The sequence below is a fragment of the Hevea brasiliensis genome, chromosome 14, assembly GCF_030052815.1.
Source record: "Hevea brasiliensis isolate MT/VB/25A 57/8 chromosome 14, ASM3005281v1, whole genome shotgun sequence".
NCBI classification, from domain to species: Eukaryota; Viridiplantae; Streptophyta; class Magnoliopsida; order Malpighiales; family Euphorbiaceae; genus Hevea; species Hevea brasiliensis.
Window position 1 is genome coordinate 81,081,149 of NC_079506.1, and position 15,415 is coordinate 81,096,563.

Consider the following 15,415-nt stretch of genomic DNA (forward strand, 5'->3'; position numbering starts at 1 on the left):
GCCGCCGGGTAGCCGGATCTGGCTGAAACTGCGGTTCCAATGCCGCTGAGCTATCATTTATCCGATCGCACCTAAATTAAGTCCAAATTTTGTTAATAATTATCGTAAAATTATTTTTAAATTTTGGGAATCGAAAAAGTTTGAAAATCTCATCAAGTGATCTGGACCATCCGATTATCGCCTTTTTCAAACAGTGTCCGATCAGAGTAGGACCAGTCCTATCTCGAAGATCTCATTGTCTTGAGTCCATCGGTGGCCTCGGATTTCCGATCCGACGGTCGGATCACCGGAAAAGTGACCGAAAACTGAGAAACCCATATGATTTTCTTTCAATTTTCACTCGCCGGTTCTCTTTCCTCCGGCCACCAAACGGGGTGCCACTAGTCTCATCTGAAAGTTCATCATCTTGAGAGTTTGTGGCACTTGAAATCACCGGGAATGGCTGCCGGAGTCGGGTGGAGCGATGCCGCAAATCGGGCCCCTGTCGCGTGCGCTCTCCCTCTCTCCTCTCTTTCCTCTCTCCTTCTCTCTCTTTCTGCTACCTCCTGCTCGGTGCTGCAGCTGTCTGGTGGTTGTTCCGACACGAGGGAACGCCGGCGGTACCTCGTCGACATTGATGCTGGCCGGCCAGACGAAAATGGGAGGGAGAAAGTGAGGGGGAGAGTGGAGTAGGGGAGAGAGAATGTTGGGGGGGGGGGGGCTGCTGCGTTTTAAGTTTCTGCTTATTTTTTTTTTTTGACTTCTAATTATACTATTAGTCCATCAACTTCTTAGAGATTTATAACTAGGTCCTAATTTATTTTATTATGTTAAAGCTTAATTAAAATTTTAATTAATTAATTAATTAATTATTATTATTTTTTTTTTTAAATTTTTGGGTTGTTACAAAAAGCAACTTAGGTAATTTTTATAACTCGTTCCTAAATTTTACCTTATATTTAACTTCTGTTTCTTAAGAGATAGAAGTACAATACATAATAAAATTTAGGACAAGATATAAAAATTATCCTGACTAATCCATATGCTATTGTACTTTTCTTTTATTACTATATTTCTAATAAATGAAATATTTTTTATTTCTATATTAAAAAAAAAATCTTGATCTCCGTCTCTCTCCTGCTTTGAGGCTTAATATAGTTCTACAATGGTTGAAATCATTTGCTTTTGTAGTTTGCACAAATGGACTTTTTCCTAGAATTGCAATTTTAGTGCACTTTGATAAAATAGGTCCATTCTAATAGAATTTTTTTGGATAAATTTTAACAATCATCCTTGAATTTATATAATTATAATATTCCAATCACTTAACTTAAAAAATATAATATAAAACTCTCTCTACTTTTAAATTTTGTACAGTAAAATCCCTCAAACTTTCAATAAAATCCCTCAAACCTTCAATCACTGATTTTTCAGTGAGATGCTGATCTAGATGATTTCCAATATAGCTTTTAATCAGCATTTATCTTTTCTCTCTCAAGTTAACGTATAAATTGAATTCTTCTCCCCTTTGTTATATTATATTATAATCCTTATTATAACTTATATTATAATAATATTGTTCCTTTAGCTTTGCTTTTTTGGACTGGGTTTAAAAATTAAATTTTAAAATTTTAATGTGCTTTTTTTTTAAAAAGTACTTAAAAATAAGCTAAGGTTTAATGATAGTTAATAATTAACTTGCATAATTATTTAAGCACGAAAATAATTAAAATGTTGAATGATTAATTAAACAAATTATTAAGTGTTTTAATCCATCAAGGCATCAAGGCAGGGTGACCAAACAGTTCTGATAATGTTTCTCGAGCCAGGACATCCCATACACAATCACAAATATAAATGCTCTCCACAGTTGCAGATGAAGTGAGAAATAGTTTCATTTGATTCTGAAAAATTTACAACTCTTTGCATGATTTCATTTTCCAGTTGAAACACAGAAAATGCTAAATCATTTGATCAGAGTGAGGGAAACATATAGATATAGACAAATTATGTGAATGAATCTGTTTCACATGACAAGTTTTCATTTGAGAGAGAAGTACAAATGTACAAACTCATTGGAGACTTCCCTCGAAGCATCAGAAGAAAAGGCCTGGCAGTTAAAATTTCAGATGTTATCTGTGATAAGAATTCAGATCAGCTCTCAAATACTTCTCCAGCATAGTACTGTTTGTGGACCATCTTCTTGTAGTCTGCACCAAAAGAACACCCTCTTTCAATTCATAACAACAAGCCACAGTTGAATAGTTCCTTCCAAAGAAAAGTTAATCAGAAAAGCAATATAATCATGTCCACACAAAACAGAAAAGAAAATTGGCGAGCTATCAATTGCCTTATGGAACATTCATCAGACTCTTCCACATTTTTCTTTTTCTTTCTTTTTTTTTTTTTAATTTTTAATTAAAAGAAGCGACCTCATTAAGAAAGAAGAAAAGAGATCCAAAGGCATGAAAAGGATTCCTATTAAGCAAGAACAAAAAAAAAAAAAAACCAAAAGAAGGGCTCCATTGTTATGTCTATCTGACCTTCCTTATTATTCCACAATTTCGCAGCATAGCTGTTGAGAGGACTGTCTGGGTTAGGTTCTGCATGAGAACTAGATGGTCAGATAAAGATACCAACAAAAACTACGCTCAAACATGTAGGAAATATAGGAAAGAGACCTCCCAACAGACTCTGAATGGACAAAAGAATGGTTCTGCAATCGTAAGCTGAAGACCACTTCTCCTGAGAGACATGATGCGATGCTCTTCTTAGTATCACAAGAAATACATAAATAAAAATTCAAAATTAAAATTCTAAGCAACTAACAAAATATAACCATTCCAGCTATTAAAAGGCAGAACCAGACTTTGACAATCTTGGCCAGGTTTATCTGCTTCATATATGTTACCTTTCACCAAGTCTTAAAACAGTTATAATGAAAAAAGTTTAGCCAACTGAGGAAAACTTAAGTCCATATGAACTTTTGCATTTCATACTGTAATTATTTGTCACTATCTTTGATTGTAAAGTAAAATTTTAGGTCAACCTCTTTCCAAGCAGTGCAAGTGATCTATGTCAGCCCAATAGACAACTGAATAGTTGTCTCATTTTATCCTCAAAGCCATAAGCACAAAGCTTAGGGAAAAATACTACTATCATGTTGATTGATACCTGGAGTATGTCTAGGCATATATTGCCATACTGATCGACGTTTGGGTGAAAGCAATTTGTCTCAAATTTGACTTGTGGTGGTTTAAAGGGGTAGTCCAGAGGAAAACGCAAAGAAAGTTTATATGACAAACCCTCATACACAGTTCCCTTTCCACCCTCAATTGTGCCAATCCATGTGAAAATGCACTCGCCTTCAGGAAATGCTGACACACCAAGATCTCCTCCACTCATCTGCACAAACAAGACCGTTTAATGTTCATGAAAGCATCTATTCTTGCAGGCCAAATCTTTGGAAAAGGACAGAAGAAATTCACATAACATTTAGCCCACCAGAATTGCCCAAAAATTTCACCAAAACGTATGCATTGCATAGGAAATTTTGCCTAAAAATTTCCACAAGACATTTGATATACCAAGAATACTATATAAGCCATCCAAATAATGCAGCTTAACAAGAAATTTCTTGGATAAGCCCATGCCATCAATATTAACTTGGCAATAAATAAAATTAGTGTTAAGTTCCAGAAATTATATATTGGGAATAACCACTGCAAAGATTATGTCTATCTGAAATATAAGCTGATCACAATGTTTACAAGACGACATTGAACTCGTGCTGTTTGCTATATTACATAGAACCTCAAGTTGATATTACAAACTTAGCTTTGAGACTATGATTTCATTCATAGAAATTAGTTAAGCAAGGTTGCCTTTTCCTTCCTCCAATAGGTGTCTAGTTTTTTTCTACCAAGAATTTTATATATATATAACCGCTAGATAGACACTTAAGAGTGATCACTTTCCACAGTAGCCTTTTCCTGTACAACAGACAGATGTGTCAAAGATTCCATGTTATAGTATAAGTAGGTTTCTACAAAAGAGAGGCATGACAATGGAAAGAAATTAGCGAGTCCTCAAAATTTTTGTGCAAAAAAAAAGGGCTATGTTTTTAAACACTACTGGCAACATAAGCAATAAGTTCAGTTAAAATAGTTTAAAAAAAAAAAGGTCTGTAAAAATCACATATGCAGGAGCAAGGCAATCTACGAAAGCCTATAACATTTGCACTTCCAGATATAGAATGTGTCTAAATCAAGAATGCCCCTATAGGATTTCTTGTTTCTCCATGCTAATTGAATCAAAAAAGTCTACAGTGATGATCCCAGTAGAATATGCAAATCAAGAAATCACACAAGAATTCATTAATGTACAAAAGAAAATTAAAAAAATATTATGTTTAAAAGAAGAAGAAGAAGAAGAAGAAAAGGAATTGAGAAAGACAAATGTAAAAAGGACTTTGGCATACCATGAGAGACATCAATTCCTTCTGTAACCTGAAAATTAAAGCAGAAAACATGAAAATCATATCATTAATTGACTACCCAACAGGACAAAAACAAAAAGAGAAAAGCTCAGCCCATTAACAGCATATATCATTATCATATCAAGATTCCCTTTTTCTTTTTATTGGTATCATTCTTTACTTTGTCCTTTACACAATTTTCTTGGCAATCAAACACGTTGTTCAAGAAAAAGAATTAAAGCAAAACAGAAAAAAAAAAAAATTCACCAGCCCACTAGGACTAAGCAAGAATAATTGAAGAAAACAACCTTTGACAAACGGAGGAAGTATCAACCGGGTTAGGAGGAGCAGCGGGCTGCTTCGATTGAGTAGCAGGCGCATAGCGGTGATATTGATACTGATGCTGAGACGAGTTATCGACCGTGGGATTTGGCCTCATCTCCATGATTACAAAATCAAGAACTAATCTACCCTACTGATCCAAATCAACGACCAATACGCGGGCGATCAATCAATCAATGAATTTTTTTTGTTGTTGTTGAATGATTCACTGCACGGGTATAGAATCAGGAATAGACGAATTATGGGGAGATAATTTTTCGTTTCTGTTTCAGGTGGTGGCGATTCTGGTGGCTGTGGCAGTCGCGGCAGTCACTCCGGTGATTGTCTTGATGAGTCCGTGGAGAAGGAAAATGAAGAGAGAGAGAGAGCATAATACAGAGAGCCACTAGACGTGCTCTGTTAAAGGAGAAGCCTACATCTATTTTCATCTATAGTGCTCCCAACCACCCTTTTAAACTTTAAATTTTTAAAATTTTTTTTTTTAATTTATCCTTTTTTTTACAATATATTTTTTTATTATTCTTTTTATTTTATTTTAATAAATAATGATAATATTTTAAAATTAAATATATTTTTATTGAATATTTTCAAAAAAATGTTATTATTGTTAAGCAAAACTTTATTGTATGCTTCGTTTCAAGACTCCATTTATTTAATTTGCTTTTTTTTTTGCTTTTTTATTAAAATATATTTATATAAATTTAATAAATATATTAATTAAAAAAATTATAGTAAAGAATTTAATTTTATATATAAAAATAAGTAAGAAAGTTTTAGCATTCTAATTAATAATCGATGAAAGATAATGTTGTTCAACTGAATAAAAGTTAATTTATCCATAAAAATTATTAAAAAATATAAATTAATACCTTTTTATAAAAATTTATTCAATAAAACTTATATGTTTTTAATATAACTATTGATTAATGATAAATTTAATTATGATCAATGATGATAATTAAATTATCAAACATAATAATATTTATAAAGTGTCGAGATATAATAAATCATCATAATTAAATAAATATTAAAGTGTTGCCCTTTGTATAACGATTCTATTAAATAAAAATTCTTTTTTATGCCTTCCATTTTCTTACTATTTTCCTATTGCTCCTTCTTTCATTGCCTCTTTATTTGAAAAATAGAATTTTATAAACATTTAATTTAATTAATTTTTTTTATTAATTTTCATATTTAAAATAAAAAATATTTTTTTTAATTTAAAAAATTATTTTAATAAAATATAAATAAATATAATAATGTGATGATTTAATTAATTTATTTTCTTGCTTTTTTATGTGAAATTATGAATTTAAAATTCAATCGATTAAAAAAATAAATCCTAAATTAGTGTACATAAATCAAGATTAAATTTATTTTTTAAGTGATTTTAATAGCACATTATTTCATATTAGTATATTGTATTAATTTTTTTTAAATTTCCTATATATTTTAAATATATAAAACAATAAAATAAAGAGTTGAAGAATGAAATCTCTTCTACATTAAAAAAAAAAAAATCAATAATTCAAAAGGTGGAAAAGCATTTTCAGCAAATGATATTCATTATCTTATGGGAAGAGAGAACAAGGGAATCTCAAATGGAAACCACATAATAAGAAATATAAGCATCATTCAAACATCATTGTAGTTAAACTTAGATTATCATTTTCCAATACTAATAACCCATCTCACTTATTGTTTTTTGTTTTTTATGGTAAAAGGTTTATTTTGACTTTTAAAATATTAATTAATAGTTATATAGGTCTTTAACGTATTTATTGTTAAAATAAATTTTTAAAATTTTTAAAATAATAAATAAATTTTAAAAATAGATTAAATAAACCATTTGATTATTTTTGAGACAAATGAACTTTTAATCAATAGTCAGCAATCTTGTATATTTGATTTGTAATATTTTTATAAGTATTTACGACATCATAGAGCAGATTAATAAGTTATTTTTTATTAAATGATTAAAAAAAACTTCTTCATAATTTATTTGATCTATTTCTAAAATTTTAAGGAAAATTTATTAATTAGTTCTTATATTTTAACGAAACTAATTATTTAATCTATGTACTTTGAAAAATATACTATTTAATCTATGTGTTTTGCTTTTGTTAAATTATTTTCTTTCTCCATAAAATTTTTCATTATTCATGCCATTCAAACTACTATTTAGTCATTCTATTTTAAGAAGGCTAATTAGTTGATGCCTATATTCTGAAAAATACTGCTATTTAATCTATCTATTTTAGTAAAACTAATTAGGTGATCCATATATTTTGAAAGGCATAGTATTTTAAAAAATATATTATTAGATAAAAATTTTATTATGTGGAGACTAAATTTGAATTTACATTTTTTTAAAATTTTTAATTTTTTAGACATCATTTTTGTATTTTCTCTACTGAGAAATAATTTTTCTTTATTACTTAGAAATTTAAAAAAACTAATTAATTTTTTTGATGCAGACAGCTTTTATCGTTTTTATCAATAGATGAAAATAAAAAGAAAATGAGGTGAGATGGGTGTGAGCGTAGAAGAGAAGAAACATGGAGAGAGAGAAATAAAGGAAGATAAGACAAAAATAAGCGGAAGAAGATTATGGTAGTTTATGTATAAAAAATAATTATGAGACTAAATAGTTAAAAAAATCAAATTACAAAGACTAACTAATGTGTTTTTCTAAAATATAGGAACTAACTAATTAGTTTCACTCAATTAAAAGGACCAAATCGTAATTTGATCAGTATTGACTAACGGAAAAATTGACGAAGGACTAAACAGTTAACAAAAATAAAATACAAGAACTAAATAGTATATTTTTTAAAATATAAGAACCAAATAGTTTATTTCATTAAAATATATCGAGTTATTTTAAGAACTTTCATAACTATTTGATATAGCCAAAATAAGCCTTTTGCTTTTCTTTTTTCAGAATCAAGTCCAGGTATATTGAATCCTAAAAAAGCATACATAAGCATAAAGCTATGAACTTCCTATTCTTGAAAGAATTTTATTTAAAAAAAAATTAAAAGTACTTACAGTACAATAAATACAACATACTGCCTAAAAAAAAAAAGCAAAAAAAAAAAATCCCAGTATTAGCAATCCCATGCTGTGATCCATCTCAAGTAGGTTTAGTCAGTTGCTTGGCAGTAACCAACCTCCCTGTAAACAGAAAAAGAAAGAAATAACAACCATCCAAGCCTTTGTTGCTTAGCCGTGAGCAGGCAGGCTCTTATGTATTCTCATGTACAAGAAATGTACACATGGAATTAACAAGATTTAGCCTGTGAAAAAATCTTATTTCCACGTGCTTTATCAATTCCTGAATGTGAACTCTCGCAAGCTGACACCAATTTCACGTTGGGTACGAATGGAACCTGGTGCTGGAGGCAATTGCATTGTTGAGTTTGAGTTTGGCTCTTCAATTTCTATGTTATGATCCCTAATATCAGGATTTTCAATGTGTTCAGGCTCATCAGCCTCCTGGTTGTGTACAGAATTTGCTGCTTCAGGGTCCCAATTATCTATGTCATGGTTATAGTTTCTTGGAGAAGCCTGCAAGCTGTCAGGAGCAGTGCTGCCACGGTAGTTGTGCAAGAGATGGACAGGCGACATGCCATGTGTGGGAGTTGCTGGTCTGCTTGACATTGGTGTTTGAGACTCTGAATGTTTGCTGTGTTTAGTATGTTTTTTGGCAGCATGGTGCCAGCTCTTGAGTGCTGCTGCTACTCGGTCATTAAAGACTGTTGGTCTCATGCTAGAACCCATCTGTAAGATTATAGACGATAGTAGAAAGCCGTTAGAAGGCCTAAAGGTTATGAAAATGTAACAAGGTCTATAAGCAGGCAATGTAGATTGACAGACAAGAATGTCATTGGCAATTGGTGCAAAAATCAACTATCATTCTCTATTTATTTTTCCCACCTGTGTCACTAGAGCATACAGAGGCAGTGTCACATAACTGCATACAACCTGTATGATGATCCTGAAATGTTCCAATTTGGCATTGTGTCAGGAATGCTCAAACCTATGAAATCAATCTGAAGAAGGGAAAGAACTAGATATTATGGCAATAAAACTCACCCCATTGTAAGTTTGATTACAATATCTTCAGTGCGATCATGGTAGCAAGAGTCAGGTCCAATTTTCCACTGAAAGAAGAGGCAAAATATAACAGGTCAGGATAAAATAGTTTAGCAAATAAGTAGCTGAACTTGTAATACATGATTGACAGGAAGCAATGATTCTTCTAAAATGTTTGATGCTTACCATGCTCCAGGCGAAGAAAGCCAGCTGAAATGCATTCTGCAATGCAGAAGTTGAAAATGGGGGAAAGATTATAAGCGTAAGCATAAAGAGGCCTAATGTTACTATGGAAATGTTTGAACATAGGAAGTAGTTTGCAGGTACCTGAAAGAGAACTAAGTGAATGAGGAAGAGGATGAAGCGTGGACGTCCAAACCAGAAGAGGTCATCGCCTGGTTGAACCACAGGAGCACCCTTAACTACATCTCCTCTCTCTTGAATCCTTAGCGCCATTTGAGTTATGATCACTTGGAGCTTAGCCCCCACCACCAGAATTATCTGCAAAATTCCCAAGTCAGAGTATGAGTTCCTGATGCTTACTGACTAGAACCAGCATGAAACAAACATTAGGTATAGTTTTGTGCTTACAACTAAGGGGACAAATGGTAACCATAGATAAGCATACCAACCTGCCAACCAAAAAAGAAAAGCTCTTCTTAGTTCTTGAATCATATAATATTTTCACCATTTATCATCTGGGAATTTTGCAGGAAACTAGTGCTTACCATGTGTGCTGGTCAGCAGCATCAAGCATGCAATAAACCATATAACTGGACTGCATAAAATGCAAAGTAAGGTTTAGGATTCTGAAAGAATCAATCAACCAAAGTAATTTATGCCTTTTAAATGCTTAAGATTTACAAGCACTAACCTGATCCCTACCACAACTTTAAAGTCATCTTCAAGTGATCTGTTGATGTATTTTTGGAAATCAAATCTTGTTTCACTTCCAGGGGCCAAATGTGCCTGAAACAACATAACAGAACATTACAACTCCAATTATCAATGAGAATTAGATATTCCTACTCAGAGAGAAACTGTATATATGTTTAACTCACCATGATAAATCCATGTCTCAGTGTCAGGTAATCAGTTTTGGTGACTGATCCAAAGAATTGTCTAAAGAAACAAACCTGATATTCAGATAAAAAGGGAAAAAAAAAGTCAACTATATATAAACACTATTTCCCTGAATGTTAAGGGTAGAATTATGCAGAATGTTTCTGTAATACTATTCTCATGAACTAGAAGGTAATTCCTTCTCATCTAAAATAATAATAATAATAATAAAAATCATGTTCCGCTACTTACAATCCAAAGGAAAACTGTTGACCGACTCCATAACGTCATATGTCTTCGTCCAAATGATGTATCCCTTGCAAACCTAAACCTCTCTGGATCTGCAACACAAAATTCCTTAAATAATTATGTAAAGATGTCTAAGATTTCTAATTATTGAAATGGTTGATGTTATACAATGGAATTGTGCAATATAATAGGATAATGGAGTCCCCAGATGCTGAGATGGGACACTACAACGCCCACATGTTTATAGCTTTGAAGAAAGGACCTACCATTATGGTATTGATACTCAATTGTCTTTGTCTCTTTCTCCCATGCCTTCCACTTTCTCATCTGCAATCCAAATATTTAAGCATTATTAGAGATGGGAATTCATCAGCAGACAAAGAAGCAAGGAATTATTAACTAGAGCTACTAGTATTTCGGTACCTTGGTTATGCCCAAAATATAGGTAAGTATGCAGTACAGCACATGAACAACTGCTAGTACAAAGATGAAATAGTGGAGCTGGTCAATTCCATATGCTGATACAAAGGCAACTTTACCCTGAAGTATATGCAAAACCAGTGTTAGAGAATATTCTGCTCAAATACCTTCCTGCAACAAGTAATTTCTGAGTTCTGATCATATTCTTACCCTTTCTGCACATTTATCTGTTATTGTCTTGCTCTCTTCCTGTTTCTTGTTGCAAGGATGCCAGGTGGATGCAACACTCTCTGAAATGCAAATATTGGAGATAGGACTTTGTAGAGCAGTTAGAAGCAAAGATATAAATCCCATAAGCATCAGCTCTGAAAAACATGAAATTAAAATAAAGGGTCAGCTCTGGATGAATATAAATTAATATGACTTCAAAATTGGCAAAGATCTAAATTGACTAAAATAAAATGGGTCACCAGCTTTAATCTTTTCAAGAGCTTCCACAAGAGCTGGCTTATGTATTTTCTTAAACCACTGTAAAAGAAAACAAGAAGATTAGTTTTCAGTTGCAGAAATACATTATTCTTAGTCTTCAGGCAATAACCAAAACATCTACCTACTAATGAAGATTGAAATGTAATCTAATCACATACCTTTTCTATCAAATGAATCACATGCTCAATGAAGATTGAAATAACAATCATCACAAGGCACACCACAGCAACAGCCCACGTAGACGTCTCCTCAAGAGAACGTTCTTTACTGGTATCAGACATGGTAGTAAAGCTTCTTCTTGATGCAAGACTCTCCAAGAAATCACCAAGAAATGTTCAAAAGGACCAAATGCAGAAGATTCTAAAGAAATAAAACACTATTGGCAAATTCACCACTTATGCAAAGTTCTCTTACGCCCTCTGCAAATGTTTGTGCAGATATGCAAGAGAGATATAGAGGGAGTTGTCTTTATAGAAAAGTCTATATATATATATATATATATATATATTAGAAATGTAGAAGAAGCAACTGCAGAACAAAGGCATTGACTATTTCAGAGAGAGGAAAGAAAGAGAAGAGAGAGAGAGAGCATAAACGTGTCTCAATTAGACTCTAACCAAGTTTGAACGAGGAAAATAGAGAACAAAACAAGAACATGAACAAAAACCATAACACAGAGAAATAATTCTTAAAAAAACAAAAAGAGAAGAAAATTCTTAGTTTAATTGGAGGAGAATTACTATTAAATCAAGAAATTAACAAGGTTAGTTAATTCTGTAACGAAATTTAAGACTACAGACGTAGACTTGATATGGAAAGTGAAGTTTCTGTTTGACATGGTGGTTTTAATATGCAAGATTTGTATACATCATTTTTGCTTGACCGGCATGTCAGTCTTTTTAACCCTTTCTCGGAAGATTCAATCTTCTTGGACTAAAAGATGATCACTGTCAATGGAAAATTATTTGTTAATGGACCCTGCATACGTTATATATGACATGAAACCCATCTCAGAGAAAGATAAAGACTACTGGATAGGAAAGATCTAACGTTTTCGCTGGTCGGCAATTATGCTTATTCTAATTTTAGATTATATATTCAGACTTTTAAAATTGAGAATAATTATGGTCAAAATCTCAAAATTAATTTGAGCAATTTCAAATTTTGTCCACCTATAACAGTTGTGATTAACAAAAATGAATTGTAACATTTTTTTAATCATCATTAGAATTTTTTTTTTTAGCCAATTATGTATAATTAATCAGAACAAGAACTTGTAGTTCTCATAAAAAAAATTAATTTTATTATATTGAACATATGAAAATTAACCTTTTAACAATATAATTAATGATAATTTAGAGCTTATTTTAGGATTAGTATAGTAAATATTAATGTTGAATAGGAATAAATGTCATCACTACTGGTCAAAATTTGTGCTACAAACGTTGTTTTCTGCCCAATAAAATAAACTTATTGACAAAGTCATTAACAAGTAACAAAATTATAAGACAGAGTCTCAAAGAAATTACGCATCTCTTTTGGAAGCATAACAATACATTTAGCTAGACAACATGTTGTATGGATTTATGTTCTTGTCGTTAAGGTTATTAGTCTTAAAATGTCAACATTGGTTCCTGGGTATTTGGAGTTTTGCAACTATAATTTACTTGGTTGTCAAAGACAAGGAAGTAGGTATTGGATTTGGACATTAAGAATGTCATTAGGAAGTGGGTATTGGATTTGGACATTAAGAATGTCATTACTTGATCATTTTCAATTAGAATGTGTGGTTGAGAAAGAAGGGACTAGTCCTCAACTACAGGAATAATTAAGCATATGATAGAATTTTGGAGAGGAGTAAGTCTTTCCTACATTAGGTATATAAATTCGGCCAATTAATAAATGATATATTAATTAAAATTACGACTAGTCTTATAAATAAATATATATTGACTCGTAATTTTTTATTAGTCAATGCATGAACATCTCGACATAAATAAGAGTTATATTTTAGATAGATATTACATGCAGGATAGGGGACCATTCCATGATAGTTTGCATAATGGTTGATGCGGTACAAAGTCAAAGAAAATAAATATTTACTTGGAAATGAGACACATTTGTATAGTCTTATGCATTAGAAATATCATATTTCTTGCATCGTGTTAATTGATTTAAAATTATATATTTTTTATATATAAATAAATATTTAAATTTAATTTATAAATATTATATTTATTAATTCAATTTTATTTAATATTAATTTATAAAAAATGATTAATAAAAATGATTAAGTCGATCTATGCATGTGCCCATCGGAGAAGGGAAACCCCATAACAAGTCTTTCATTTTGGAGCCGCGGAAAGTATTGTGTACTTTCTTTTGCTTTGCACGTAAAGAACGAGAAATAAAAAGATTCAAGCGGATGTATCAACTCACCAGGTCAACTATTCCTAAATTAAATTTATTATAAATAAGGTTCTATTTATTTTATAAAAAATATTTTTTTAAGAAAATTTATATTTTGTAATATTTTAAACACTCAGTAAATAAATCAATACAAATTAATTTTCTTATTAAATGAAAATTTTAATTATTTAAAAAATTATTTTTTAAACTTTGGCAATTCTATTAAAATATAAAAATATTTGTGTTTACACAAAAAAGTAATTTTTTATAAAATTAAATTAATTAATTAAAGGCACCAGATAAATTAATAGATAAATGTTAATGGAGATAAATATCAAGAATGAGTTAGCAATCGGATAGATTTTGCAAATATATATATATATATATATATATATATATATATATATATATATAGAAAGTTAAGGGCATTTTAATTAGTTTTACTATAATTAATAGTCAATCAGATGAAAATTTTAACAGAGAGATTAAATTATGAATTTTGTAAAATTTTAATAACTAATTTACTTAATTTTGAAACTATAGTGACTAAATTATATGTTTTATCAAACTCCAATTTACTCTAAAAATAATCATTTAATTAGTTTTTTAACAAAATTTGTATATGAAAATTGAATAAAATGATAATTTTAATTAAAAATATTTTGATTTCTCTTAAATTAATTTTCAATTTCATATATATATATATATATATAGACACACACTCCAATATGAATATGAGGAAATTGTGCTTATTAAAAAATAATTAAAAAAAAGTTTTACTTCAATGCGGAGCATAATTGAACCTTGGCAATTAAATTTGAGTCAAAAATCAAAATCAATTGAATGCATTCAAATAGCAAAAAGTTAGGTATGTTTTAGGTTAATGTGATGAATGAAAAGATTGAAATAAGTAAAAGTCTAATTAATTTGGTACATTTTTAAAAGTCTTATTAAAAAATATATATTTAATATTTTTAACTATTTAGTAAAAAATAATAATATTGAATATTTTAAATGTAAATTAAATATAATTAAATAAAAAATAAATAAAATATTTAATACAAAATATAATAATTATTATAATTATAAAATATGATAATCTGTATTTATATTTTAATTTATTAAAATAATCAGGTCACTTAGTTTTGTTAAATGGCAGAACTGCCCTTAAATGGTGGCGTGAATAATTTCCCCATCTTCCTTCCCTCTTTCCCTTTCGTTCTGATAATCGCAACTATCTCTGAGCTATCAGGCAACAGCTCCTTATGACTCTCTCCAATCACATAATCAATCTCTAGTTGCTCGAATATAATGCTCTGAGATTGGGAACTGTACTGGTGAGAGAGGGACAGGCAAGACCACTTGGCAAGGCGAGATGCAAAGGCCCGGCTCCTCATCTTCCGCAATGAGGGTTTCGTCTAGGAAGACATCCTGATCCATGAATTCGTCGTCTACGGCTAGTGTTGTGGCTTGTTGCTTTGCTGCTGGTGGCGATGGCGTGGGTTGGGATGTCGGCAGAGGGCGCTTCCTAGTGTTGCTATTTAGGTTCATGTCTGTCTTTTTGGCGAGAGTGCAGATTTCTATTCTCTGTACTGTGTTTAGAAAGGGAGGGAAAGTAGAAGAGCTGCCTCCTCATTTCCTTTATGTGTTGATCTCACCGTCAGATCGGTGCTTTGATCTCACCGGAGCGTCAACGGTGGCAATTACAGCTCTTTGATCAGACTCGATGATTGTTGTTGATTTGATGATCTTTGTTGATCGAGTTGAATTCAAAGAGACGCTAATTGTTTTGTTTTCATGACATGGGTATTAATGTCAATTCACAATTAACAATAGGCAAATTGGATCCATTTTTAACAGAAGGATCAATTTGTTTATTTAAACTCACAT

At 31.0% G+C, this 15,415-nt stretch overlaps 2 protein-coding genes across 4 annotated transcripts; both read right to left on the minus strand.

Moving 5' to 3' along the window:
- Positions 1-1,861: 1,861 nt before the first annotated feature.
- Positions 1,862-5,232, minus strand: LOC110650580 (uncharacterized). Of its 3 annotated transcripts, XM_021805616.2 has the most exons (6): positions 4,765-5,232; positions 4,460-4,487; positions 3,154-3,384; positions 2,661-2,724; positions 2,523-2,582; positions 1,862-2,189 (listed from the first exon to the last, which is right to left on the minus strand). In XM_021805616.2, exons 1-6 carry the CDS (start codon positions 4,899-4,901, stop codon positions 2,134-2,136), a joined length of 576 nt encoding a protein of 191 aa, XP_021661308.2. In that variant the 5' UTR covers positions 4,902-5,232; the 3' UTR covers positions 1,862-2,133. The 3 variants fall into 3 exon arrangements, with proteins under 3 accessions (XP_021661308.2, XP_057989425.1, XP_057989426.1); XM_058133442.1 differs by lacking the exon at positions 2,661-2,724; XM_058133443.1 differs by lacking the exons at positions 2,523-2,582; positions 2,661-2,724.
- A 2,614-nt stretch (positions 5,233-7,846) lies between these two features.
- LOC110652839 (MLO-like protein 6) lies at positions 7,847-11,562 on the minus strand. The gene is made up of 15 exons (XM_021808453.2): positions 11,275-11,562; positions 11,098-11,155; positions 10,838-10,992; positions 10,631-10,747; positions 10,474-10,534; positions 10,211-10,299; positions 9,958-10,032; positions 9,771-9,865; positions 9,625-9,674; positions 9,488-9,528; positions 9,224-9,397; positions 9,083-9,118; positions 8,897-8,964; positions 8,738-8,798; positions 7,847-8,581 (listed from the first exon to the last, which is right to left on the minus strand). The coding sequence occupies exons 1-15, from the start codon at positions 11,395-11,397 to the stop codon at positions 8,129-8,131; spliced, it is 1,656 nt and encodes a 551-aa protein (XP_021664145.2). The 5' UTR covers positions 11,398-11,562; the 3' UTR covers positions 7,847-8,128.
- Positions 11,563-15,415: the final 3,853 nt, after the last annotated feature.